Source organism: Microtus oregoni, unplaced genomic scaffold (genome assembly GCF_018167655.1).
Source record: "Microtus oregoni isolate MIOR12 unplaced genomic scaffold, Mior012 000062F_ref0000492, whole genome shotgun sequence".
Taxonomy (NCBI): Eukaryota; Metazoa; Chordata; class Mammalia; order Rodentia; family Cricetidae; genus Microtus; species Microtus oregoni.
The window spans coordinates 7223616-7250043 of record NW_024543872.1 but is presented as its reverse complement, the minus strand read 5'-3'; the positions used below and the strand labels follow the sequence as shown (position 1 = coordinate 7250043).

Sequence of the window (26428 nt, the reverse complement as noted above, 5' to 3'; positions counted from 1 at the left end):
GCTTCCCAGTAGTTTGGGGAGAGGGTTCCTGCACTTGCTGGGGGTGGGGTAGGAGGAGCAGGCTGGGCCAGCTGAGCCCAGGCGGTGCAGGATCTCTATTCTTCATTCCGCAGACTGGGGCTTAAGAGCTCAGACTTCAGGACAGGAAGGCCAGAGTCCAGTTGCATAGCCCCAGGGGGTCTTGGCAACAAAGGGAAGGGCAGGCCAAGGTCCCCCAGTGCTGCCACTGATAGCTACAGCACTGTGGATTTTAGGCAGAAGTCCCTGTTCTGGTGTCCCAGAGGTCTCACCTTCCCCTCCCTCCCCTATACCAGGGGATACCTAGTCAGCTAGCCCAGCGCCAGCAGGTGTGGGTATTGCTCCACAGTCAGTGGGGGCACAGGGCCCTCTAACTGAACCCGACTATGGTATGATTGTTTTTCAGCAGCAACTGTTGCTTTGTCCTGCTGTGATCCTCTGACCCCTAAGGTTTCCTGACCTTATTCAGATACCAGACCAGCTTCCCATTTTCTCTTTCCTGTGGTCATCCCTATTGATCCTGCCTCTCTGTTCCAAACACCAAGGTCATTTTTTAATTCTGAGCCTGTTAACTGGCCTGTCTGGGTGCCTAGACGGGATGGACAGATGCCCATCTTATAGCCAGTCGTGGGACTGGGGTTGGGGTCTCGTGAATGTTAACCTAGTGTTCCTGTTTGTTTTGGTTTGGATTTTTTGAGGCAGCGTCTTGCTCTGTCCTAGGCTGGCTCCATACCTATGGTAAATCTTCCCCCTTTAGCCTGTAGAGTGCTGGGATTGCAGATGCTTTGCATCTGGCCCCAGTGCTGGTATTGTCCTGGATGGTGGAGGCTGGTGCAAAAGACAGTTTGGACCTGACAGGTCAGCGAGTTCCAGGAACCATTCTGAAAAGGTGTCATGAGATGCTTAGGGTGGTGACGATGGGATTGAGGGGTCAGGCTTGCAGGCTGAGCTGTTGCCTGGATGAGGATGAGATGTTGAGTTGAGATGTCTGTGCACGGCCATGACCTTGAAGCATGACTTCTCTGTTTCCCAAAGGACTCTGGGAGGTGCCAGACAGTGTGCCCTCCCCATGCCAAGTGGAGGCATCCTCTAACATTCCAGCTGGCAGATGCCTTGGAGAGGAGGCTTGCTGATGGAATGGACCTGTGTGATTAATACAGAGTCTGAAAGGATAAACTTACAAATAAAGGGAGAGCTACATAGATTCCCTCGAAGCATGTGAGCTGGTGAGGATGATATCCTTATTGGTTGAGGTGCTGTTGGGTTACCCAGAACTGCAGTGTGCTTGATGCACTCTTGTCTTTTGTAGACCAGGCTAGCCTTGAACTCTACATTCATCCTTCTCTGTTTTCTAAGTGCTAGAGGTAAAATTCACTTTTTAAAACTCTTTAAGTTTTTATTTTGTTTTGTTTGCTGTGTGTGTTATACACAGCATGACAAGCTTGCGGAGGCCAAAGGACAGCTGTGGGAGTCTTCTACCGTGTGGGTCAAGTTTAATTAAAGAAAAGAAAATTCAGGTGTGGTTGCACATACTTTTGATCCTAGCATTCAAAAGACAGGCAGGCAAATCTTTTGTGATTTCAAGTCCATACTGTAAGTTCCAGGCCAGCTAGGACTATGTAACGACACCTTGTCTCAAAGAAAGAAAGTTAGTTATCCACATTTATAGGTTAGTGGATGCATAGGAAAGATTTCCCTCTTAGGGAGACACACAGCCTATCATTGGGAATATGGCTTTCTTTTGTCATATATTTTTGTATTCTTAGAAAAAATGTAAATGAATATGCTTATAATGACAACAACAAATTCATACCTGACTCATAAAAGGGGTTGGGGTAGAACTGTATTTTATTCAGAACCCTTGTAATGAAGGGAAAGAGTCTGAAGTATAGAAGGCTTCATCCTTAGTAGCTGGGCCAATGGGAAGCCAGGCCTGGGAGCATGGCTGGGGGTCAGGAGTGAAAAATAACTAACAGAAGCCAAGCCCGTGAGGCTGAAGCAGGAAAACAGCCGAGAGTCTAAGGCCGACTTGGACTCCAGAGTGAGATCCCCATCTCAAAACAGAACCTAAAGCTGGACTTGGTAGTGCATACATTTGGGCAGGAGGATCAGGAGGAGTTCAAGGGCATTCTCTGTCTACACAGTGAATTTGAGAGCAGCCTGGGCTTTGTGAAATTGTTGAAAGGCAGGTCCCTAAAAGGAACCGTCAGGCACGGGGCTTTTACAGAGCCAGTTTAATAAGAATCCTGATAAAGATAGGTTGGGATTGAGAGGTCTGCTAACAAAGGAAAATCATACTTGAAAGCTTGTGGGTGACCATGGAGCGGGGTGGTGGTGGCAATGGTGCACACCCTTAATTCCAGCACTCGGGAGGCAGAGGCAGGCGGATCTCTGAGTTAGAACCCAGCCTGGTCTACAGAGTGAGTTCTAGGACAGCCAGGGATACACAGAGAAACCCTGTCTCGAAAAACAATAAAAAAAAATAATACTGTGGGAATAACAACAAAATAAAAAAGAGAATCCGGGTAGTGGTGGTGCACGCCTTTAATCCCAGCACTCGGGAAGCAGAGGCAGGTGGATCTCTGTGAGTTTGAGGCCAGCCTGGTCTACAAGAACTAGTTCCAGCACAGTCTCCACAGCTACAGAGAAACCCTGTCTCGAAAACAACAACAATACCAAAGGAACCATAAATCAATGCTTTAAAAAAATTTAAAAAAGGGGGGGGGGGCTGGAGAGATGGCTCAGAGGTTAAGAGCACCGACTGCTCTTCCAGAGGTCCTGAGTTCAATTCCCAGCAACCACATGGTGGCTCACAGCCATCTATAATGAGATCTGGTACCCTCTTCTGGCATGCAAGCATACATGGAAGGAATGTTGTATACATAATAAATAAATAAATCTTTAAAAAAGAGAGAGAGAAAGAGAGTTCGGTGGGGAAACATGCATGCAAGACAAGCCTGCTGATCAGGATTTAATCCCCAGGATCCCACATAAACGAGTGTGTGTGTGTGTGTGTGTGTGTGTGTGTGTGTGATGTACATGTGCTTATGCCTTTAATCCTAGCACTTGGGTAACAGAGGCAAGAAGATCTCTGTGAGTTTGAGGCCAGCCAGGTCTACATAGACTATTTCAAATAAACTAAACAAAATTACAAATAAATAAATGGTAAGAAATTTAAAGACTCAGGGCCAGGTTACTCAGTGTGTGCAGGAAGAAGCCCAGATCAAGAAGAGCTGGGTGCAGAGGAGCTGCTTGTACTCGACTTCCAGGGACAATGGACAGTCTAGCTTTATAGGATTATGGCTGGACCAGGATGGGGGAAAATCTTTGAAAATCCCTCTGAAAAGCATCACTGCAGTGAACTATTATCCCCCAAATAGTTCCCTGGGAGTTGAAAATATAACTAAAGATTGAGTCGGGGTGGAGGCCACACTCAAGCAGGAGAAAGTGAGCCTTCAGAATACTCCTCTATAGGAAGGAGTATCTGTAGAATTCTCCTGGTATGTGGGTTCAAGCTGTGTCCAGCTCTGATTCAGGAACTCCTGAGGAGGTGGGTAACAGCATAGAAAGAGAGAGGTAAGGAAGGGAACATAAAAATTCCTCTTCCTGGTCCCCTTGCTACCCTAGGAAGCCAGAGCCTGTTGTTTGGCAATAGTATCATATCCACCTTGCCTACCTCAGTGCCTTCCCCAGCACTGGCCAAGGGTGCCTCTTGGATCTAGCTGTCCTTGTTGGAGACAAGGCTAGAAGGGATAAGACAGGGAGAGATAAAGAACCCAGCATGGAGGTAAACCAGAGCTCGTCACTCTGCTGATCAGACCCTTACTTAGGCTCCTGGGGACAGATGTGCAGGATAAAAAGAAAACCAGGGAGGCAGGCAGCCCCGCCTGCTGGGGGTTAGCATCTCAGATGCTGAGACTCATTGGCTGCCTGGCTTTCGGCAGCTTTGAGATGCTGGCTTTCTCTGTGAACTGGGCAAGGACAGCTGCACACAGTGGGTACCCAGGAAAGATGTGCCCCTTTTCTTAAAGTGGGGGTCATTGTGCAATGCTCCATGAATAAGAGCTCTCATGAAGGCCTTGTGTGAGAACCTACAAAATGCTTGTCCTTAGGATGCAGGGGAGAGGGTCCCCATGGTCACCATATACATTTGTAGATAGATGGTGGCAGGCACATGTATGGTGGTCAGGACAGCCCGTGAGGTGTCTGTTCTCTTCTTCCACCATGTGGGTCCTGGACATCAAGCCCCAGTTGTCAGGTTTGGCAGCAGACACCTTCATTTCCTGAGCTACCTTGATGGTCTCTCTGTAACTCCCACTGCAAAGCCAGGAATTGACTGTAGAGGCTCCTGCCCAAGTGGTATGGCCCAAGCCCTACCCCTGATGGCCCTAGCTCTGCCGCTGATGCCCTGCCCTGCCCCCTGGTCTCCTATGGGTTCTGGTCTTGCTGGAGCTACTGGCTTTGCCCATAGCCTAGAGCATGGGAGGGTCCAGACCTTAACCAGCTTGGCAGCTGGCATTGCAATGGCTTCTAACAGTTTTATTGCCAGTAACAGTGTGGCGCCTGTTGCTGTCCTCTCAGAGGCCTGTGGCTCCAGGCCTGGCCTGTGGTGGTGGTCTGAGGCCCTGCCTGGTTCTGAAAGCTCATCTAAAAAGCCCAATGGGGCTGGGCAGTGCCTCTGTATTTTCTGCTGTCAACACCCTCCCAATAGCCTGGCATCTGAAGCCTGGGCCCCATGGTGGCAGGTCTAGCAGCCTTTCAGCTTTCTCTCTGGAGGGCCCTTGCTCCAGATGCATAGTGTCCCTATTCACCTCTGAAAAGCCCCCAGGGTGCCATGCATTGGTTACACAGATGACACCCAAGGGCCGTGCAGCTTCAGGTGGGAGATGGGTAACCCATTGTCAGCTGTGGGCAGCTGTAAAACAACAACAGCAAAATACAGGAAGGGGCTCACGTCTTTACTGGAACTAGATAAGGGAAGCCTAGTCCCAAAGAGGGAGAGTCCTGAAGGATTCTGACGGATGTGACGGATGTGACGCCTAAGCTGAGTGGAAGGGCAGGAGCAGTTAGCTAGGTGGCCAAGGGCATTTTCAACCCAGTGAGGCTAGAGGGCTGGGCCCAGTCAGGCTGTGGTAAGCTGTGATATTATCCCCAGAGGAGGCTGACTCTTGGAGCCCTAGGTCCCCAGCGACATCCAAGAAAGGTCATTTGGTGGCACCAAAGAAGAGAAATGCAGGTAGAAAATCAGTGTAGAAATAATTGTAAGGGGCAGCAGTGCAGAGGAGGAGGGGGTGGGGTGGGGGGCAGTGGTGACCCTTTTTTGCTTGTGCAGGAGAGCCCATGCGGCCTGTGGGGTGTTGCTTCCTGGGGGGCACTGGAGCTGCTGTTTGAGTTGATTTCCTTAGTAGAGCCTGGGCCTGGGCCAGGCTTGCAGGAGGTGAGAACCTGCGTCAGCAGGCCCTGAAGGGGGCGTCCGTGGGATGAGTTGCTTTCATCAGAGCTAGGCGGCCCTGCAGATGTGTCAGGGAGCCGGTGACTTCACTAGGCTTGTGCCACAGGCGTCAGTGATGCTGGCGTTTGGGGATTTGAACTAGGATGTCTGCTTCTTGGTAATCCCTCTCCCCCTACCCTCAGAGATGAGCTGCCAGGCCTAGCCCTCCCCACTCCCAGACTGCTCCATGTGGGTAAGTATTGCTGAGCATGTCCTTGGGCCTGAGTAAAGCTGCCCCTCTCCAGCAGGGCCAGGTCTGCCAAAGTAGGAGGGGACAAGCTGAGACCAGCCTTTTTGGTAAGCAAGCAGAAGGATACCGGCAAAAGCTGTTGGAGAAAAAGGTGTCTTTAGCGTTTCACGAGGTAGAATCAAAGGATTTGGGGATAAAGACATGAACCATGTTGGTATTGCTGAACTCAGGCAGAGGCGGTGTGGCAGTGTGCCAAGGCCATCAGACTTGGCCCCGAGCGGGCGGATGGGGTTTGACCTTGACTCTGCTACTTCCTTGGCGTGTGTCCTTGAGCGGATCACCCAGCCTCTGCCCACCTTGGCGTTGCCACCTGCCGAGTGGGCACACTCTCACTCTTTGTTTGTTTGCCTTGTACGCGCTCCTTGCTCTAAGCCTGGCTATTTTCTTTCGCTCGTCTTTTAAGAGACTCCTTAGGCAGTTGGCTTCACAGGTGTCTGAGGATTTAAATTCAGCCATGTGTGTTCTTGGTTTGGCACCGAGAAAGCTCGTCTGCACATGCCTGCTTCCCCTTCCGTCTTGTGAGCTGAGCAAGGGCTGACACGGCACCTCCTGTCCTTTGTAGCCGTGACGGTCTCTGTCAGGTGCCAGTGACTTCCTCGTGTTTAGTTCTTTGCCGCCAACCTGTGTCTCCCCAGCACACTTGAGAGGCTACTGAGTGTGGGAACTGAGGGGATCAGAGAGAGAGAGAGAGAGAGAGAGAGCAGAGGTGGCAGCCGTGGGGCTACAGGTGAGCTTGAGGGTGATGAGGTCTGGACCTGGGTGGGCTGCCCTTGCAGGGCCAGGACCTGGGTGGGCTACCCTTGCAGGGCCAGACCCCTGGAGACAGTGGGTCCAGGTTCCCAGGGGCCATTTGACCGTGTTGTGACCCTTAGATGTTTGAAGATTCTCTCATCTTTGGTTTTGGCCAAAGATGGCTTCTCGTCAGGGATGTGTATACTGATGGTATTGGCCAGAAGGACCCGGCAAAGCTTCAGGTTGTCCGTGGCCAGCAGCCGTGAGGCTGGGTGTGGCTTGCTGTGGATCTGCTGCAGAACTTGGCAAGGGTCTCGACCCTGGCCTGACCCTGGGGAGGCTGGGCCTCTGTGAACTCAGGGTGTGGAGGTGTAATCACATGAAACATACAGTGTAATTAATCCTGTGTACTTTTAATGATATGCATAATTGTGCTGCATGGTAATTAGGTGGAAATGGTGAGCAGTTCACATAAATGTTTTTGTAATTGGTATTAATTTTACAGAGGCAAACCAAGTTTATGCGGTTTTTCCCCCTTCTTGCACTGTTAGTTTTCTGGTACAGGCAATTCCCAGCTTTTGGAGGGTTCTATTGCAAACGTTTGTTTCTAGGGCAGTGTTTTATAATCTCTTGCAGAACAGTGTTGTGAACGGTTGTGGTCTTCCCAAGCTGGTTTCCAAATGCTTCTTTGGCCCACACAGCAGGTGAAATGTGCAAACACCCATCTGTGTTGGGGTGGCTTCAGGCCCCCTGTTCCAGGCATCCCCCAGGGTCTGCAGCTCCTGGAGGGCCAGTGTGCGTGGGTCACCATGGGAGACTTCCTGTGTGTGTGCCTGTGTCTGTTTCTGTGTGCTCATCTGTGACTGTGTTTGTGTGACTCAGTGCACCCGTCTGGGTGTCTGTGCGCATGTGTTTTGTGTTTGTGTCACACTGTCTCTATGTCTGTGTGCCTCTGTATGTGTATCTGTGTTGGCAGGTATGTGTTTGTGTTTCTGTGTGTGAACCTGCTGTATACATCTGTGGCTCTGTGTATGCTTGTGATGGTGACTGTGTTTTGTGTTTGTATGCCTCTCTCTGTATGTATGCATGTATGTATATATGTGTGTGTATGCGTCTGAGTTTTGTGTGTGCTTGGTCTCTGTGTGTGCATTTGTTGGTGTGTATACACCTGAGCCTGTGTGAATAATAGACATTTCTAAGGTCACCCTGGAAGGAAGAAAGTTGTGGCCCTGAATCGGGCTGCAGCAATCACCTAGGAGTGTGAGCTAGCTGCTCTGAGTGGTACTTAGCGCACAGTCGAGGTCACCTGGCCCTTTATCCTGAATCACAGAGTAGTTTTTAAGTGACCATCTGTTGAGCTCCGCCCATATACCAGGCAGCACGCTAAACAGGGCGCTCAGACGTTCTGATAGCTCAAGGTAGATGTACAAGCTAGGAATTCTCATTCACCCTACTTCACAGGTAGGAAGCTACGCCCCACACCTCTTTAGTCAGAGATGGGGGTCTGAGGAGTGGTCTGGTGAACCACTGAAGCGGGGCTTCTGTGGAGGGGCTGAGGGGTCTGGGATGTGGATTTGCTCCTGCTCTCCTCAACTCTTTCCACTGGAGCGGAGGATAGGCAGACAGAGCAAGGTGCACAGAGGTTGTAAGAACTGCTCCTTCTCAGCCGGGCGGTGGTGGCGCACGCCTTTAATCCCAGCATTCGGGAGGCAGAGGCAGGCGGATCTCTGTGAGTTCGAGGCCAGCCTGGTCTACAAGAGCTAGTTCCAGGACAGGTACCAAAGCTACAGAGAAACCCTGTCTCGAAAAACAAAAAAAAACAAAAAACAAAAAAAAAAAAAAAAAAAAGAACTGCTCCTTCTCTGAGGAGGAGTTGACTCCACCCATCCCTCCCAGGTCCTGAAGACCCTACAGGACTTCCCAGTTCTGACCTAGGAATGTTCAGCTCCATAGTTATTGGCATGCTGTGTGGAGAAAGAGGGACATAGAGCGGGCCTGAGGAAGCTTGGCTGTGGACCTTGTGGTAAAGAGTGGTTGCAGACAGGCCAGTTTCCAAGTGTTGCCAGGGGTGGGAGGCCCGCCCCTTTCTGGGTTCCTTGTGATTCCTTCACCTGAACACATGGGGGCAGGAAGACCTGCAAAACCCAAGGCAGGCGTCAGTTTTGGCCTGGGTTGGTGGATAGAGCCTCAGCTCCATGTGGCCTTTCCATGCTTTGGAACCCTAGAGCAAGGATTGGGGGGTTCACTCTAGGCACTGCCACGCTGTGCTGGGGATGTTGCAGCTGCCTGGGAGAGACTTCCCACAGTCCTCTCTACTCAAGAGTCACCTAGAACAGGCAGAGGCCAACCCCAACTGTGGGCTCTGCTGCAAGCCTGGGAAAGAACGAGACATGAACCTTGACCTTATATGTTTGGGAAACTAGACACATCTATACACATGTGCAGAGTTGCATGACCACCCACAGACACTGTTAGAGCCCCTAGGTGGTCAGGCAGGGATGAAGGATGGGGTGAGGGGAATCTCAGGGGGCTTGGGAGGGGCTCCCCTTTCAGAGGAGAATGGTGTGAACAGACTGTGGAAACAGGATATCAACTGAGGACGTGACCAGGCATGGAGCGATGGGGGTCAGCTGGGAGAGGTGAGGTGAGGTCAGAGCAAGCATCAAAGCGGTCTGTAGCCAGCTGTCAGGGTAAGAGCACCTCACAGCTGGGGGGAGTCGGCTTTAGCAAGATAGGATTTGCGTTCTGCACCACCCGCCCTTCTCAGTGTGCTGTGGGATTGTCTTAAATACCCCCAGGATGGTTCTGCCACCATGGTCAGTCATAAACTTCTCTTGGGCCTCAGGTTTGGGTCGAGGGAAGCCTGCGTGGACATTCTGCTGAGACGCTAGGAAACAGGGCCCGCTCTAGGGACCTGGTTCTCAAGAGCAGAATTTCATCTGTGCATCCAGTTGGGCAGGCAGAGAAAGTACAGACAGACAGAGCCTTGCAGGTGGAGGGCTGTGTGTGGTAAGCCTGGGAGCTGCAGGGAAGAACTGCAATAGTGCAGCCGCAGTCGTGCAGCCGCAGTCGTGCAGCACTGAAGGCCGGGCTGGCCCCTCACTAGCCCTGGACACAGTGCAAAGGCTGGAGTGGCAGTCCTGGAACACAGATAGTCCTTGAGTTTGTGAACTTCCAGAAGCAGGGGCTCTCCTTCACCCTGGAGCTCAACTCAACAATGGTGTTCCATACATGATTGCTGAGGAAGAGTGCTTGAACCATAGAGTGGCTAGCTGGCAGGTTGTTAATAAGCTCAAAGACCTTAAGGAAGGCCGGGCGGTGGTGGGGCACACCTTTAATCCTAGCACTCGGGAGGCAGAGGCAGGCGGATCTCTGTGAGTTGGAGGACAGCCCGGTCTACAAGAGCTAATTCCAGGACAGGCTCCAAAGCTACAGAGAAACCCTGTCTCGAGAAACGGGGGGGAAAAAGGTCCTTAAGGAAGGACAAAACCCTTGAGGACATGAGTGGCTGTGTCAGACTGGGTCCATCAGGAGACAGAAACCTCATGGTGTTTTGAACAAGGAAAGTTTAATATGAAGAACTATTAGCTATAACAGGGGACTGGGATAATAGGGTTGGTCAGGCAGAGAAAAGTTCAGTGAATACAGAAGTAGCAGCTATGAGAACAGCTCCTGCCCATTTAGTTGCCAGAGTACCAGGGAAGAGGCTGCCCCGGGGCTGAGAGCCAGTCCTTGATGAAAAGGGTGTGGTCATGGCTCCCCAGACAGCAGAGAAGTGCCGCGTGGATGAATCTTAGAAGTCTAGGTTCTGGACTGTTTGGGTCTGAAGGAGGCATCTTCCTCGAGGTATGCTGCTCAGCTCTCCAAGGGCATGCTGGGAACTGCTGGCTGCTCTTACACCGGATTGGAGCCAGCGTCTAGAGACGCTGCAACAGGCAAAGAGCTAAGTGCTGGGAGCTTTGGGTTCCTCTGAGAGCTTGATGCCTGAAAGTATTCAGGCTGTGAGATCTGGATGCCAAAGAAGTTCTGTACGATAAAGGAACCTTCAGGACAGCACTCTGGGTCCAGGAAGATCCACTTCCTCCTTGAGTGACAGTGCTGCTGTCACCTCCTCCTATGTTTTTTTTGTTTTTTGTTTTTTTTTGAGACAGAGTTTCTTGGTGTAGTGCTGGCTGTTGTAGAATCCACTCTGTAGACCAGGCTGGCCTCGAACTCAGATCCCCCCACCTCTGCCTCCCTGAGTGCTGGGATTAAAGGCTGCCGGGCTTGCTGGTGCCTTCTCCTAAGTTTTGCGTTGTGCCAGCCAGCAAAGGAGAAATATTTAAAGGGCTCACACATATTTTTGCAGAGAAGGCCATGAAGGGCGCTGGCCCCTGGTAGCGCTTAGTTAATGGTTACATAGCTGCGGTGTGCACCTTTTTTACCCCTCTGTGCTTGTGCACAGCAGCCGAGTGACTGAGCATCTCTCTACCTGTCCAGACTTACCCTTGCAAAGTCCTGATGCTGGCTAGTCATGATGGCACAGACCTGTGACCGCAGCATTTGAGACGTAGAGGCTGAAGATTAGAATTCAAGGTCAGGGGCTGGAGCGATGGCTCAACAGTTGAGAGCACCTGTTGCTCTTCCAGAAGACCTGAGTTTGGGTCTTAGCACCCACATCATGTGGCTCACAATTGCCTGTAGCTCACAAAAGTCCTGGTGTCTGTGTTTGTTCACAGACCACATTTGCGATCTGGTTTCCTCCTGTTAAACAATAGCCTGGAGAGCCGCAGCCGGCCCTGCTTCGTTAGTGACCCAAGCCTTCATAGTTCACGAAGGAGCCAAATCCTCTACTACCCTCACTTGGGAGCATGGAAATTCTAGGATCCACTGGAGGGATTTCCCTAATTCTAGTCTCATCTTCCTGGGGTCCTGTACACCAACAGTGCTTACTAATAGGACCAGTCACTCCAGATATCATAGCAATTCTTTCCAGACAGTTGAGTCAATAGCCCCAGAGGCCCCCAAGTGCCAGGCAGATGTCTCACCTTCTTACAGACCCATTTTGAGGCCTCCTGGTGAAAGCTTTCTTTTGGGGGTTGTGTCTCCAGTGAGATGGAAGGGATTGGGAGGGGAGCAGGAAGGAGCCTGATGAAGGGGTCTGGAGAAGAGAGGCTAGAGGCGCTGTACTTGGCAACTGTGAGAGCAATACACAGCTGTGGTTCTGGAGCCATCTTGAAGAGGGTGGGAGCTGCCACAGAACTCGTCAGGGACCAATGCTGAATCTCCCATGGATCTTCAAGCTTGGTCACCCATAGTCCTTACTTAGTCCATGGGAAGCCCATTTATTTGGTTGCTACCAACATAGCCAACGAGAGGGTCTTTTGTGCCCCACACTCCGCAACAGGAGCTCTTTTATGGAAGTCTGTGGTGGCTCCTGTTGACTCCTGAGAACAATTCCAGCTCTTTCACAGCATCTATTTTGGGCATAAACCTTTTATTCTCTCTGCTTCAGGGGCTGTGTCATGGTAACCATTAGCGCAAGCAAAGGAGTCTATGATTCAGATCCATCCCTCCCCTGTGGCTGCCATAGTGGCGGGAGGTGTAGCATGCTCGTGAATGCTCTGGTTTGGGGGGGGGCGGGGATGAGATCCTTTCATGATGACTCCTGAGTCAGCCGGGCTCTGCAGTGAGAATAGGCTGGCAGGACCAGAGGCTTTCAGTATCCTGTGGGCAGCTGGTGAGCTGTGCCAGTGACACTTCTGAAGGTGGGAGCGAATGGGACAGTGATGTCATCTCACCCAAAAGTAGAACCAAGACCTCCTCCTGTCCCTTCTACCCAGCCTCAGCCTTGTGACCCACAGAGGCTTTGGTCGGAGGTGGGGGAAACCCTGCTGCCCCACTTGCTTTCTGCTTGGACCACCTTTGTGGATGATGGGGTGATGAGGGGGGGAACAAGCTCATCATCCGCAGGAGTCACCTCGACCTCTTTCCCAGTTCAAACAGGAAATAGCCGTGGGGCCATTATGCAGGAGCTGGGGTCTTTCAGGGTCACTAGTGGTACCCTTGATGCTGGGGTCTATGCTTAGTGTGCCGTGCTGGGTGCTGCCCTGTTTCAAGGGCTGTGGAGTTGGCTGGACCTGGATCCATGATCCTGGATGGTCACAGCTGCGGTCCTTAGGATTCTCCGTTCTTTCTTAAAAACACAGATAACAACAGAACTTGCTTCTTAGACTCCTTATAAGGACTGAATGGAACAATTAACACACACTCAAGCACAGTGCTTGTCGTGGGGCAGGCACTCAGCAAAGAGCTGAATGAATAAATGAGTTCCTCCGCCAGGCAGAGCACTACATTAGATTACGGTTGCATCCCACCCCCGCCAGCCCGCAGACTGAACCAGGAGTAAGATGGGCTGGAAGCAAACGTCCTGAGCTCATTAGGAGAGACGGTGATGGACAGGGTGGCCTTTGAGCCTTGGTCCTCTTACTGTGACCTTGGGGCAGTTTAAGAGCCTTCCCAGACCTCATTTTCCTCATCTGGGAAATGGGGATAAAAATAGTTCCCACTCCAGATGGTGGGGTGCTGTGCGAGCATTAATGAAATGTTGACATCGTAAAGCTCTCGTCGCGAGCGTGGTGTGGCGTGGCGTAGGAGCTTAGTGAGCACAGCTTCTGGTTGAGCGACGTCCACTTGTGGGCACTCCAGGGATTTTGAGAAAGGAGAGAAATCTGTGGGTGGATGAGTCAGACTCTAATAATTGTGAAGATTTATCGATGTTTCCTCAGTGCCAGGCTCTCGAGGAAGCATTTTCAGCTCATCACTTTTTCAGTCTTTCCTCAGTTTTGTTCCCTCCATTTGCAGTTGAGGAACCTGAGGTCAACCTGATTCAAAGAAAAAAGGTCAGGGTTTGGACCAGCCTGGCATCCTGGAGGGCTTCCCAGAGCTTGAGACCAGCTCCTGAGTCAGGCGGCTGGCTCACACAGGGCAGGAAGCTTCCTCACCTCAGGTGGGCCCGTGCATTGCCCACACTGCTGTTACTTCTCCATTCACTGACTCTGTGTTCTGGGGCCTGCTCATCTCCCAGACTGACTGGCAACCCCCTGACTCACTTTTGGCTCTTCTCATCTTTCTGTAGCATAGGTTTAAAAAAAGTTCAGGTAAAGCCTCTGATTGGCTCTGTTGGGTCACATGTTCACTCGCACCACAGGGGGTCTGGAGGTGGGGGGAATGCAAGCACAATCAAAACCTTCAGAAATCTCCAGAAGACTGGAGGTGGGGAGGGAGGGACTTTGGGGTTCTGACTTTGGGCTGTTTGGGTAGAACAAGGATTCAGGTCTGTGGGTGCTGATGAGTTATTTTGGTTGAGTGATACACAGGCCCTCGCTGAAGTGGGAGCGAAGGGAGAGCAGGGACCTAAGGCATCATCCGTTCTGAGCTGTTGAGGAGGTTGAGCCTGGAGAGGAAGGTGGAGATGGTGTTGGGGACAGTGGGTGGGGCCAACTTGAGGCCTCAGAAGGAGACTGGATTGTGGGGCTTTGATCTGAAGTGTGACTGATGAGGACAGCTGTGGTTGGGATGTATTCAGCACTGACACCCCCAGTTTTGGAGTGATGAAAGTGAGGTGATATCATGGGCTGGACTGGGAGTTTGTCCATGGATACTTCATGAGGGACAGGGTGCGTGCCGGGAGGAAGGTAGCTGGTGGTGGAGCTGTGAGGGTGGTTGCTCTGTAGGCTGTGCTGATTTCACAGAACAACAGAAGGGGATGACTGTAGCTCCGCTCCTATTTCTGGAGGACAGATAGCGGCCACGCACCGCCATTGGCTGCGGTGAAGTTTGACTTTTCCCCCAGTCCTGGTCTCTCCTGGTAAGTCGTCTTTCCTATCAGCAGTACATACAGAGGGTCTAGGGAGCAGGAGAATACCAAAGATGATGCAGGCAGCCCTTGTCTACTCCTCTGCCTTCTCAGAGGCAGCCACTATGGATCCTTTCAGATGTGTCTGGCAATCTTACTTTATGTTCCTGTAGCTCCTACTTCTGCACATATGAACACTTCTTGATCCCTCTATATAGATATTTTCATTGATTTTTTTCTCCTTAATAGATTCTCTTTTGAAACATTATTACATTTATTTGTGTGTGTGTGTGGTGGGGGGATCCACACAACCTGGCATGTGTGTAGAGGTCGTCTTGCAGGGGTCAGTGCTCCCCCTCCCCCATGGTGTTAGACTCAGGTCATCGGGCTTGGTGGCGAGCACCTTTATCCCCGGAACCACCGGAAGCAGTTTTTGTAGTAGGCTTATATTATATTATTATATAATACCCTTCCAGCACCAATTTAGAGATGTCTATTGTGCTTACGTTCACATATGTAGATGTCTGTTTCTGACAGGCATAATAAAAAAGGCCATGTTCTGATTCCCTGAACCTATGGATATATTACCTCACATGATCAAAGGGACCTGGCAGATGTGATTAAAGACCTTGAAATGGAGAGATTATCCTGGATTATCTGAATCCATCACTGTAACCACGAGGGTTCTTAGAATGAAAGATGGAGGGAGGAGCAGAGTGTCAGTGACAGGACAAAAGGACTGATGCCCAGGGATAGCTTTGGAGATGGAAGGGACCTCTAGAAGCTGGCACAGTGGGAAAGTGGATTCTCCATCCTAGAGTCTGTAGGAAGGAAAGCAGAACTGCCGGCACCTTGGCCTTAGCCTTACGAGAACCACTATGACTTCTAATGCTCAGGCTAACAGATAAGAAACCTGTTCTTTTAAATAACTAATTTTGTGTTACTATGTCAATGTGACTTATTCACAGCTGAGCCTAGTTAGTTTCGTTTTCATTTTTCCCTGTAGTTAGTAGTTAGTTGCCTTGTTTTTCACTTGCCTTGTTTTATTTTCCTTTTTTTTTCCTTCCTTCCCTCCCTCCTTCCTTCCTTCCTTCCTTTCTTTCTTCGAGACAGGGTTTCTCTGTGTAGCCTTAGCTATTGGAGCTCACTCTGTAGCCCAGGCTGGCCTCAAACTCAGAGTTCCTCCCGCCTCTGCCGCCTTGCGCTGGGATTAAAGGCGGGCCTTGTTTCCTTGGTGCCCGCAGCTGATTTCTTCTACTGCTCACCTGATAGCCATCAGCTTGATTTGCAGAGAGACCGTAGCCATGGCATGGCTTCCTTGGACATCTGTACTCACTCACCCCGGTCGGGTCCACTGTTCTCTAGGCATGTGCCTGTGATGGCTGACACGTGATGCTCCTTTGCGGTGACCCTTGGCACTCCCCCCACCTGTTGGTGGTAGCCGTTTTTGTGCTTTCCTCCTGCTAGGCTCGTCCGCCTGGTTGGAGCGTGTTCTCTAGGACCCGTGACTCCATACTTCAATCCAGGCCGCACCTGGGTCTGGCTATAGACTAGGACTAGAGGAAGTCTCTACCACTGGTCGGGTCCAGCGGCCGGTGGCATCGCCTGGCAGGCCTGCACCTGATTCAGGGCATTTCTGTGTAGCTCCTTTAGCTTCACAAAGAGCCCTTCCCCTTGTCTCATGCTGGTTCCCTGAATTCTAGACTTTTTCCCAGCTTCCTTCCAATAGAGTGTGAGACCTGGTATGACCGAAAGTGTCTTTATTCTAGTCTCACACTTAAGTGATGAAATGACAGAGTGAACACCCTACCAGGAGAGGTGAGCTCTGTTTCTTTTCCTTTGCTCCCCCCCCCCCAGGCAGTATCTTACCATGTAGACTTGACTGACCTGAAATTTGCTATATTGATCAGACTGTCCTTAAACTCATAGCAAACCTCCTGTCTCAGCCCCCCAAGTAGCTGGGATGACAGTTATACACAAGCATGTCCACTTTTTTTAAAAAATGAGCCATTTCTATTAAATAATGAATATTTTTCTACACGCAGGTTTGGGTGCACATTGTCAGATATTTTGGCAAGTGGGTGCATGTCTGTGTATATGTTCCGTGTTCCTAGGTGCATGTATGTGTGTATGTTCCATGTTCCTAGGTGCATGTATGTGTGTTCAAGTGTGCACATGTGTGTGTATGTGGAACACTTCCTGACCAGCAAGCTTCTAGTAGTTCTCTCCACCTCCATCTTCTGGGACAGGCGTGTGCTGGGATTACAGACAAGTGTGTTCCTGCACCTGCCCAGCTTTTACGTGGACTCCTGGGATCTGAACTCCCTGATATGCCTCTTCAACCAGCACCCCACCCAAAGAGCCCCTCTGCTGCCTGCATTGTGGCGGTTCAGTACTCTGGGTAACGTGCTCATAGGGCAGGGACTGGCATAGCTACCATGTCAGGCATCACCCACGCTTTGTGTACGGAACAGTCAGACTCCTCATCGCTCTCCCATGCTGCAGAGCCTGGGAGTTCCTCCTCGCGAACCTGGGAGATGGCTCAGCAGCTAGGAGTGCTCTTGCAGAGGCCCCGAGTTCTGTTTCTGGTACCCACCCATAGTTGCCCTGGGACCCAGTTCCTGGCGATACAGCACCCTCCTTTGGCCTCTGAGGGAGCCCACACATGTGACATACATAATCACATGTACACAATACACATTAAAACAAACTTTTTAAAAAAGTTCTTACTTGTATCTAGCTGTACCCCGGTACCCACTAAGCATCTTTTCTCATCCTCTCACACGCCTCCTCCCTCCTCTGGTAGCTGCTACTCTGTCCTTTATTCTGTGAGACTAATATATAAAACAGCTTTCTCCTCTTCCCTGAGGCAGGGTCTCAGAGTAGCTCCGGTAAGCTCAGGACTTGCTATGTAGTCCAGACTGTCCCTTAAACTCACAGAGCTCTGCCTGTCTCTGCCTCCCAAATGCTGGGATTAAAGGCGTGTGCCACCCTGGCTAGGCAAACTTTTACATGTAAATAATGCCCTGTGGCATGCCTGATTCCTTTTTCTTTCTGTCTGTCTTCCTTCCTTCTTCCCCCCCCCCCCCCAAAACAGTTTCTCTGTATGACAGTCCTGGCTGTCCTGGAACTCTCTTTGTAGACCAAGCTGACCTTGAACTCATAGAGTTCTGCCTCCCAAGTGCTGGGATTAAAGGTGTGTGTAACCGGGGCTGGAGAGATGGCTCAGCGGTTAAGAGCATTGCCTGCTCTTCCAAAGGTCCTGAGTTCAATTCCCAGCAACCACATGGTGGCTCACAACCATCTGTAATGAGGTCTGGTGCCCTCGTCTGGCCTTCAGGCATACACACAGAAAGAATATTGCATGCATAAATAAATAAATATTAAAAAAAAATTTTTTTAAAGGTGTATGTAACCACCACCCAGTGATTTATTTCTTACTCTAAGGTGCTCCTAACCCTCCCACGTGGCTGCAAATGGCAATTCCATTGTTTTGTAACTGAACAATACTGATCAGCCATACATCCCGTCTTCTTTTTATTTGGTCACCCGTTGGTTGATTCTCTATTAGAAACAGCACCTTGGTAAATATGGGAGTACAGATGTCTCTTTGACATCTTTCATCTCTTTTGGATACGTGAGGTTATGATAGTGGGCTAGTGAGATCCTGCATCATATGATAAATCATTTCATTTCTAGTCAGCCACTGAGTTTTGTATTTCTACTACCATGATTTTGTATTTCTAGAAGTTTTTTTCAAAGATGCATTTACTTTTTTTAGCAATGTGTAAGTATGTGTGTCTCTGTGTGTGGATATACAAGGAAGCCAGAGGTGTCACATTCCCAGAAACTAGGGTTACAGGTGGTTGCAAGCCAGTTGATGTGAATGCAGTATAGGCAGGGTTTTCTGTCCTACCAGCCTGCTCGCAAATAATCACACAGAGACTTATTATTAATTATAAATACTTTGCCGATAGCTTAGGCTTGGTACTAGCTAGCTCTTTCAACTTAAATTAACCATATCTCTTACCTACGCTCTAACACTTGGAAGTACGGCATGCTCATCTCCTGCTTCCTCTGCATCTGGCTTGCAACTCCACCCTTCTTCCCAGCCTCTCTTTTAGTCCGCAGGTCTTGCCTAACTTCTGCCTGTCTAGTTATTGGCCCTTTGGTCCTTTATTAAACCAAGAGAGCAACAGATAGTCACAGTGTACAAAAGCTTGTTCCACTGCATGCTGAGAGCTGAACTCTGTCCTAGTTAAGAGCAGTGGACTCTCTTGAGCCGTGCATCTCTCCAGCCCCTAGAAGTTCTTTCTGTTCTCTAACATTTCTTTTTCAGTAGCATCACCTTTTTGTTTTGTGGCTACAGGACATCTTTTCTGTTTTGCCATGTTCATGTTGCCAACTTTGTATTTTGTTCCACACAGTTTGATGTTGTTTATTCTGGTCCCTATCTTCCAAGTCAAACACTTTCCTGAAACATCTATTGGCCTTTGGTTGACCTTTCTAGATTAAGAACAGGGATTGCAGGAGGCAGAAGCAGACAGGGCTCTGTGAGTTATAAATTAGCCTCGTCTATATAGCCAGTTCCATTCCAGCGAGGGCCGGGCAGTGGTGGTGCACGCCTTTAATCCCAGCACTTGGGAGGCAGAGGCAGGTGGATCTTTGTGAATTCGAGACCAGCCTGGTCTACAAGAGCTAGTTCCAGGACAGGCTCCAAAACCACAGAGAAACCTTGTCTCGAAAAACCAAAAAAAACCAATCCAGCGAGGGCTACACAGTGAGACCCTTCTCTAAATAAATAAGTGATAAACAAGGGATTGGCCAGGTGTGATGGTTCATGCCTGAAATCACCGCTCACATGGTAGAAGCAGAAAAATCTTTAGTTTGAGGATATCCTAGGCCGTATAGAAAGGTCCAGGCCAGCTTGGGCATTTTAATAAGATCCTGTCTCAAAAATAAAACAAACAAAAAGCTAAAATAGACAACCGCAACCAACTAACCTAGAGAAGTTGTTTGGAAGCTTGGCCTGAAGGCTGTCAGCTCTCAGATCCACACTGGTGGATGCCCACTGTGGTGCTCACACTGGTGGACAGACAGACAGTCCTGGCCCCATTATGGTGCTCACACTGGTGGACCAGACATGAAGTCCTGGCCCCACTATGGTGCTCACACTGGTGGACAGACAGATAGTCCTGGCCCCATTATGGTGCTCACACTGGTGGACAGACAGACAGTCCTGGCCCCATTATGGTGCTGACGTAAGAGCTGCATCCTTAGGCCTTTGCTCTAGAGGAGATCTGGGCCTGGCTGCCGCTGTTTTCCAGCCCAGTGGAGGACGAGCCTAAGAATCTCATCGGTCTTGAAATTTTGTTTGTAATGTCTTTTCTCCTGTTCGGTCTGTTCTTGTCATTTCACATCTTCTTTTAAAAGAGAAGATCTGTCTGGAGGCTGAAGAAGGTGGTAAAATGTGGAGGCTAGTTGGAATTACAGCTCTCCCTAGGCATGGTGGCACACACCTGTAATCTCAGCACCTGGTGGTGGAGGCAGGAGAATCAGAAGCTCAAATTCTCAGCTGTGTAGAAAGCTTGTGGGCAGCCTGAGCTATGTTAGACCCTCTCAGAAAACAAAATGGCAACAACGAAAGCTTCTGTCAGGACAGTTCAGTTAGTGGGGTCCTTGGCATGTGCCACAAGGGACCAATCAGCCGTGGTAGACAGACTGATAAATCCCAGCACGTGGAAGGTGGAGGCAGAAGGATCAGGAGTTCAAGGATGAGCGTTTCCCTGCTAAAGACGGACTTATTTGTGTGTGCATGTGTGCACATTTATGCATGTATGTGTGCACACCAGTGCCTGCGGAGGCCAGAAGAGGATGTCAGATCTGAGAGTTACAGGCTGTTTTGAGGTACCTAGTGTGGGTGCTGGGAACCAGGGTCCTCTGGAAGGGCAGCAAGTACACTAACTGATCAGTCTCTCCAGCCCTAAGGATGAACACTTTCATGGTGGTGTTACACACACATTCTTCAGGGTCTCTATGGACATGAAGAAGTATTGAGGGGAAGAGAAAAGTTGCTGGTGGTGATGGCTGAGCTCATGGTGAGGATTCCTGTTGGGCAGCCTTGGCCTGAATGAGGAGGACGCTGTAGGTGCTGGGGACTGCCAGAGACTGAGGCAGGCTCTGTGCCTGCTACTAGCTTGGGACAGTGGCCCAGGAGTTCACGGCCCCTGTAGACAGGGTAACTTGGGAGAAGAATGTGGCTCTAGGGAGCAGGTGGGCAGTGCTGTGTGCAGGCTTGGACCTTGGCCGCTAAGTGGGGTCTTGCCTGGTCCCATGCTAATGATTTCAGAAGTTCAGATAATGCTGAGGGATTTTGAGATCTCCAGAGAAACACGAAGGGACCGAGGTGTGACCCAGGACCACCGTTTTCTGTGATGACCTTTCTTGAAGCTCGCTTGTCAGGGATGTGGGTGACCCGAGAGCATTTCCTTTTTTTCCCTTTCCTGCGTGACTGCCCTTGTGGTTGGTGCCCTCTGCTGTTCTGCCTTTCCTGCTCACCCCCTCCCTTCCCCCTCTGGTCAGGGACTCCTCTCCCAGAACCCGAGTTCAGGTTCTCCTGTGTCTCTCTGGACCATGGCTCAGACTAATTCCCATTGCTTGCTTTGTGCCTCGGCTGTGTCCTTTGTGGGACACTTGAAAGTACCTCTCTATTCTGCTGGCAGCTCTTCTCCTGTTGCCCGTGAGGTCCCAACAGCCGGGCAGGTGGGAGCCAGATGACATCCTAGGACTCAGCTAACCCAGTCAGGACCTTATCTGCTGGCTCTGGGGCCAACATTCTTTCCCACTGACCTCCTCGGTGCTATCAACCACTTCTCAAGGCTTTGAGGTGTATGAATGGAAGGGACTGTGATCACAAGGGGAAGCTAGGATTTGGGAGGACTCATTGACCAATGGCAGCAGGAAAACCTCTTGGAGTACAGGGTGGGATCTGTTTTCCTTTTATTGCTGTGGAGAGCATTTTCTGTAGGCTTGGGGATAAGGGGGACTTAGCTTCCAAGAGCACTCAGTCCCTCAGGGTTCAGTCATGAGATCTGGCTCGCACCTCAGACATATCCCAACTGTTTGAGCCTTAGCTTTAACAGTAAACTAAGAAAGTGTTTGGAGTTTTCCAAGCGAGGTATGGTGTCACGGTGTGCAGCCACTCTCTTCATTGCCAGCCACTCTCTCAGGTATTTGGACAGCCAACCTTCACAGAACCCAGTACCTAGCCAAGCTTAGTGCTGTCGGGATAAGATGCCGCCTCCCCGGAGCCTGCCTGGCTAGGGTGCCATTGTTGGACATAGCCTCTTCTTGATTTTTAACCTCTGAGGCCTTTTCTCTCCTGGCTCTGAAATAGCCCCATCCCGCTCCAACTTCCTCCCACCACTGCCAGTACAGAGCCCAAATTGGGGCACCCACCTCCCAAGCGGTCACATCTGTAGGGAAGAAACAAGTCCCTTGGGAAACCCAAGCCAGGGCGGGCTCCCGCTCCTGGTTTTCCAGGGAGCCCTAGCAGAGGGGGCTGGGAGGAAAGGCCCAACAGGGAGGGGAGCTGGGAAGCAGAACAGGGAACTGGAAGGGGAAGGGTGTGGGTGGGCTCCGATCCAGCCTACCTCCTACTCTCCCACTGCTGCCAATCCCCTCCCGGGCAGGCACACACTCAAGGCAGGGGCTTGGCAATGTCTCTTAGGTGGGGGGAGCAGGAACCTCTGCGTGTGTCTCGGAGTGAAGGGGTTGATTTGTCGCAGTAACACACCCACCCTGAGCTGTGGCCTGAGGCTCAGGCTTTGTTATTTCACTGGCTTGCGGCCCACACCTGGAGGAGGAAGAAAAGCCCCTAAAATACAGCTGAGTGTTCTCAGGCCCACCAGTTCTGAGGCAAATGGGGCCACTAGAGGGGCTTGCAGAGAGCACTCGCCTGCCTTTCAGTGAGGCTATGGCCTTAGGCCTCACCTCTCGCACCCAGAGTCCAGCAAACCTGTATCCCAGAACAGCCTGGGTTAGGACCTCAGCTTTGTTAGTGGGGTGCTGGTCCCGGGCAGGCTGAGCAAAGTGACATTCATTTCACTACATCCTGTGGCTGTTGCTCACTTCCTCCTCCACTCGAGGAGCAGTGTGGGGGTGGGGGGGTCGGGTGAGGACAGATTAGAAGGAAAATGTAGCTGGGCTAGGGGCCTCTGGTGACTGGGGTTTCCCAGGGACTGGCTGGGGTGGGAGGGAGGGTTGTGGAAATGTTCAGGGGAAGAAAAGCAGAGAAGGGAGGAGCGGGAGGCTTCTGGAAGTCCCAGAAGTGGCACACATTACACCTTTGAGTTTCTGAAAGGGATTGTCATAGTCTCCAGGCCCTCAGAAGAGGTGGAGTCAGCCTCAGTTTCTCACGCTGGGGTGAGAGAAGAGAGGTCAGAGGCCCGGCTGGCCCTGGGCTGGAGTCCTGGGAGGGACCCGACTGTGCCCTGCTGATGAGCTTCTCCTCTCCACAGGCAGAGCCACCTGAAGGCCAGTGCAGAGGCAGCAACTCTCCTGGGGGCTTGACATCAGGATCTATGCTTAAGTTTTAGCTCTTGCTTACAAAGACCACAAAAACTCCATCTCTGAAGCCCAGCAGCTCCACAGAACCCACGAAGCCCCAGCCTGCCTCCTACTGCCCAGCTGCCAGCAATGCCCTCCAGCGGCCCCGGGGACACCAGCAGCTCCTCTCTGGAGCGGGAAGATGATAGAAAGGTGAGCAGCCCACTTGGCTCTTTGGGGGACCCTGTGACTGGTGTCCAGGGAGGGAGAAGGGCCTGTCCCCACATTATGAGAGGTTAAATTCTGAGGTGAGACGGGGCTCTTAACCCAGGTAGTCCTGGTTCTAGGACCACTGTTATCACGGTGGTCTTTGAGCACAGACTCAAGCTCTCGGCGGAGGTGCCTCATTGAGGGGTTGTCCATGTAGGGGAATCCCAAAAACCTGGATTTCTTTTTGGATCTGCCCTGTATAATGTCAGGTAAGCCACTGCACCTCTGTGTTGGATCTGCCTGTTTCCCCGTTGTATTCAGTAGCTTTCTGGGGCACTGTAGACATGAGGTGATCAACCCACACAGACAATCACGCACGTGGCTGTGTGCAGATGTTCAGGACCAAGTGACATCATCAACCTTTGGAGATAATGATGTCACCACCTACCCAAGCTCCAAAGCGAGTATCGCTGGGTAGTCCTTGATGTGGCTCTAGGCCATGGAACCAGTGACTTCTGTGTTTTCAGAGTCCCATGAGAGGTGACATTTTACTAAGCTCCCGGTTGGGTCAGTAAAGGGATTTCATCAGAAGGGTGGGAACCCCTGAAGGGACCACAAAAGTTACCTTAGACCTGGGGCCGGAAGCTCCAACCCTGGAGTCTGTGCCTCTTCAAGGGTCAGTTCTGAGCCTCTGGGAGAAGTGTGAGGTTTATTCTTCTGACAAGGGCTGGCCATGGCTCAGGTGTGGGGCCCCTGAGCAAGGGCAGCAGCTGGGAGTCCTCTTCACCTGTATTTGGCTCCTTCCTGCTTCGTTCATCCTTAATGTGCATGTGTGTCTCTGTGTTCTTGGTGTGTTCCATCATCGTTCCTTTGTCCTGGTGACAACCCTTGAGGCATGTGAGGTAAGACAGGTGGCCCTGATTTACAGAAGGGGTTGCTGAGCTTCTGGTAAGCCCAAATGGGGATCTGGTCTCTTGACTCCTGGATCTTACCTTACCATAGCCACCCATAGTCTTGATGTACACAAGGGTCCCACCCCCAATATACACACCTACAGATAGGTGTGCACACGAAAAGTCCAGAGCCCCAGCCTGCAACCCTGCACATTGCTCTGTGTGTGTGTGCGCGCGTGTGTATGTGTTTGTATGTGTGTATGCACACGTGTGTAGACATATGTACTGACAAGGCAGGAATCATCTCTGCCTCTGAACTGGGTTCTTGGGAGCTCTCAGTTCACCCACTCCCCTCTTTTGTACTGGTCTTACGCAGTTCAAGCTGGCCTTAAATGCCCTATTGTAGCAAAGAATGACCTTGAACTCTGATCCTCCCATCTCTACCTCCTGAGTGCTGGACTAGGCTTGTGCTATTTCAGCTGGCTTATGCAGTGTTCAAACCCAGCCTAGTGTGTGCCTGGCAAATACTCTGCTTACTGGGCGACATCCCCAGCCCTCCAGCCTCTCCCTTCTAACCCCATGGGAAATGATTAGACAATCTAAGTTCCCTGTAAGCTACCTCAATTCCTCTTGCTCTGAACTCAAACAGTGCACAGATTCTTACAGTCTCCCGTATTCTGCAATGGCAGCTGTGCTATAGCTAATTCCCCCTTTCCTTGGGCCTGGCTTTGTGTCTCTGCTAGACTGGGTGACACTGAGCCTCCTCTGCCCTGGCTCCACGCTCTGATGGATGCTGACACCCCTTCACATACTTCAGACACCCGCACAGATGGGGCAGACTCCTGTTGTTGGACTGTGCACCCCATCCTGCAAGGCAGGTGGTCTCTGTATTGTGATAATTCTGCATGGAGCAGAGGAAGAACACTAAAAGGAGTCAGAAGTCCCAGGCCCCAGCCCTGGGGCTGCCACTTGTGGGAGATGTGACTTCAGGCTCTCTGGGCTTGTGTTTGCTCAGCTGGAAACTGGGGATAGTGACTCCAGCCTTGTCTGTCTTACAGGGTGCCTGTGGAAGTCAGATGAGGTCACGGGCAGGGAAGTGCCCTGCAGACAGCAAAGTCTGGTTCAATTATGAGGGATTACGATTGCTATTATTATCTACCCATAGTAACTACTCTGGCTCGGGTGGCAACAAGCACACACCCAGCCCTAGATCACGGGACTGATAGAGCGAGCATACTCACATACTGGCAGGGGCCATTATACCAAAAGATGACAGCAATCTGGATAGACAAAGGCTGGGGCCTGGCTGGGCCTCCTTTCTAACCACCTACACCCACAGCACATGTGCTAGCTCACCTGGCACCCCTCCCTAGCACCTATGGACTGGCTCCAGCTGCAGCTCACAGACACCTGGTAAAGGCAGGTAGAGACACTGACAGTTGCCATAATGGTCCTTAAAAGCCAGCCTAGGGCAAGGACATTGTGTAGCTGCATATGGGGGACATGGACTTTGCTCTATAGCCAAAGAACCTCCAGAGGTGCCGCAGACACCTGGCACAATGGAGCCATCTGCTGAGCCTGAGGGCAGGGGTGAGGCTCCTGCTGGCCCTTTCATTCACCAGCCCCACCTGCTTGTCTAGCCTTATCCTTGCTGCCTCCAGATACCATTTGTGCCCTTCCTGGGCCATGCTTTTGCCTCCTCTCTCCTGCTGGCTGCTTCCTCGATCACCCTCCTCTCCGGGAAAGCCCTGACTGTACTCTCATGGGTTACAGTTTGCAGGAGACCAGAGTGACTCAGATGTGACTCCCAAACCAACCGCTCAGCATTCCCTGCCAACATGAGGAACTGCATAGTGCAAGCCCCTGCCTGACCTGCAGAGTTGAGAGCTCTGGGGAAGGGACCCTAGGGGTCTGTCACCCACAGCCCGGGAGGGTGAGGTCTACTGCCCTTCTCTTGCACATGATTGCCCAGCGTCTGCAGCGGCATGAAGTAGAAAGAATGCCGTGGATGGGAGCCAAGAGGCATGAGACTCCACCAGGGAGCCCAGGGCCAGACAGGTGGGGTGCAGTTGAGGTGAAAGACAAAAGGGGCTGTGCTTGCCTCAGAGGACACAGAGGGGACTATAGAAGTAACCCTATTCTTGCATTTTGCCATCTATGAGCTGGGCAGGGGTTGCTGCTTGGGGAGGCTGAGAGCAGAGGGGCTCATGGGGGGATTGGGAGCAGTGCATTGGTAAATGAGTCTATAGCACAGGGCTGGGGCTCTAAGAGGTAAGTAGAGAGTCAAGGAACTCAGAGGGGAAATGGAAGTACATGTCATCCCTATGGAGGGGAAGGAACAAAAACATTCAGGGGCTTCCTCAGACCCCACATATGAACTGGAGTAGGCAGGGTCTAGGCCCTAGGCTCTTTCCATTACCTGCCTGCTTCCTTTGCTCTGGCTTCAGATA

The 26428-nt window shown here is 51.1% G+C and overlaps 1 protein-coding gene across 5 annotated transcripts in view; it reads left to right on the top strand.

The window, feature by feature from the left end:
• Window positions 1-26428, top strand: part of LOC121439762 (DNA (cytosine-5)-methyltransferase 3A) — a 109070-nt gene that overhangs the window by 5737 nt on the left and 76905 nt on the right. For 4 of the 5 annotated variants that reach the window (XM_041640380.1, XM_041640379.1, XM_041640382.1 and 1 more), the window contains exon 2: window positions 22848-23088. In XM_041640380.1, coding sequence (XP_041496314.1) covers window positions 23026-23088 — 63 coding nt within the window. In that variant the 5' untranslated portion in view covers window positions 22848-23025. Of the gene's footprint in view, window positions 1-21115; window positions 21215-22847; window positions 23089-26428 lie in introns of those variants that run through there. The other variant, XM_041640381.1, reaches the window with a different exon arrangement.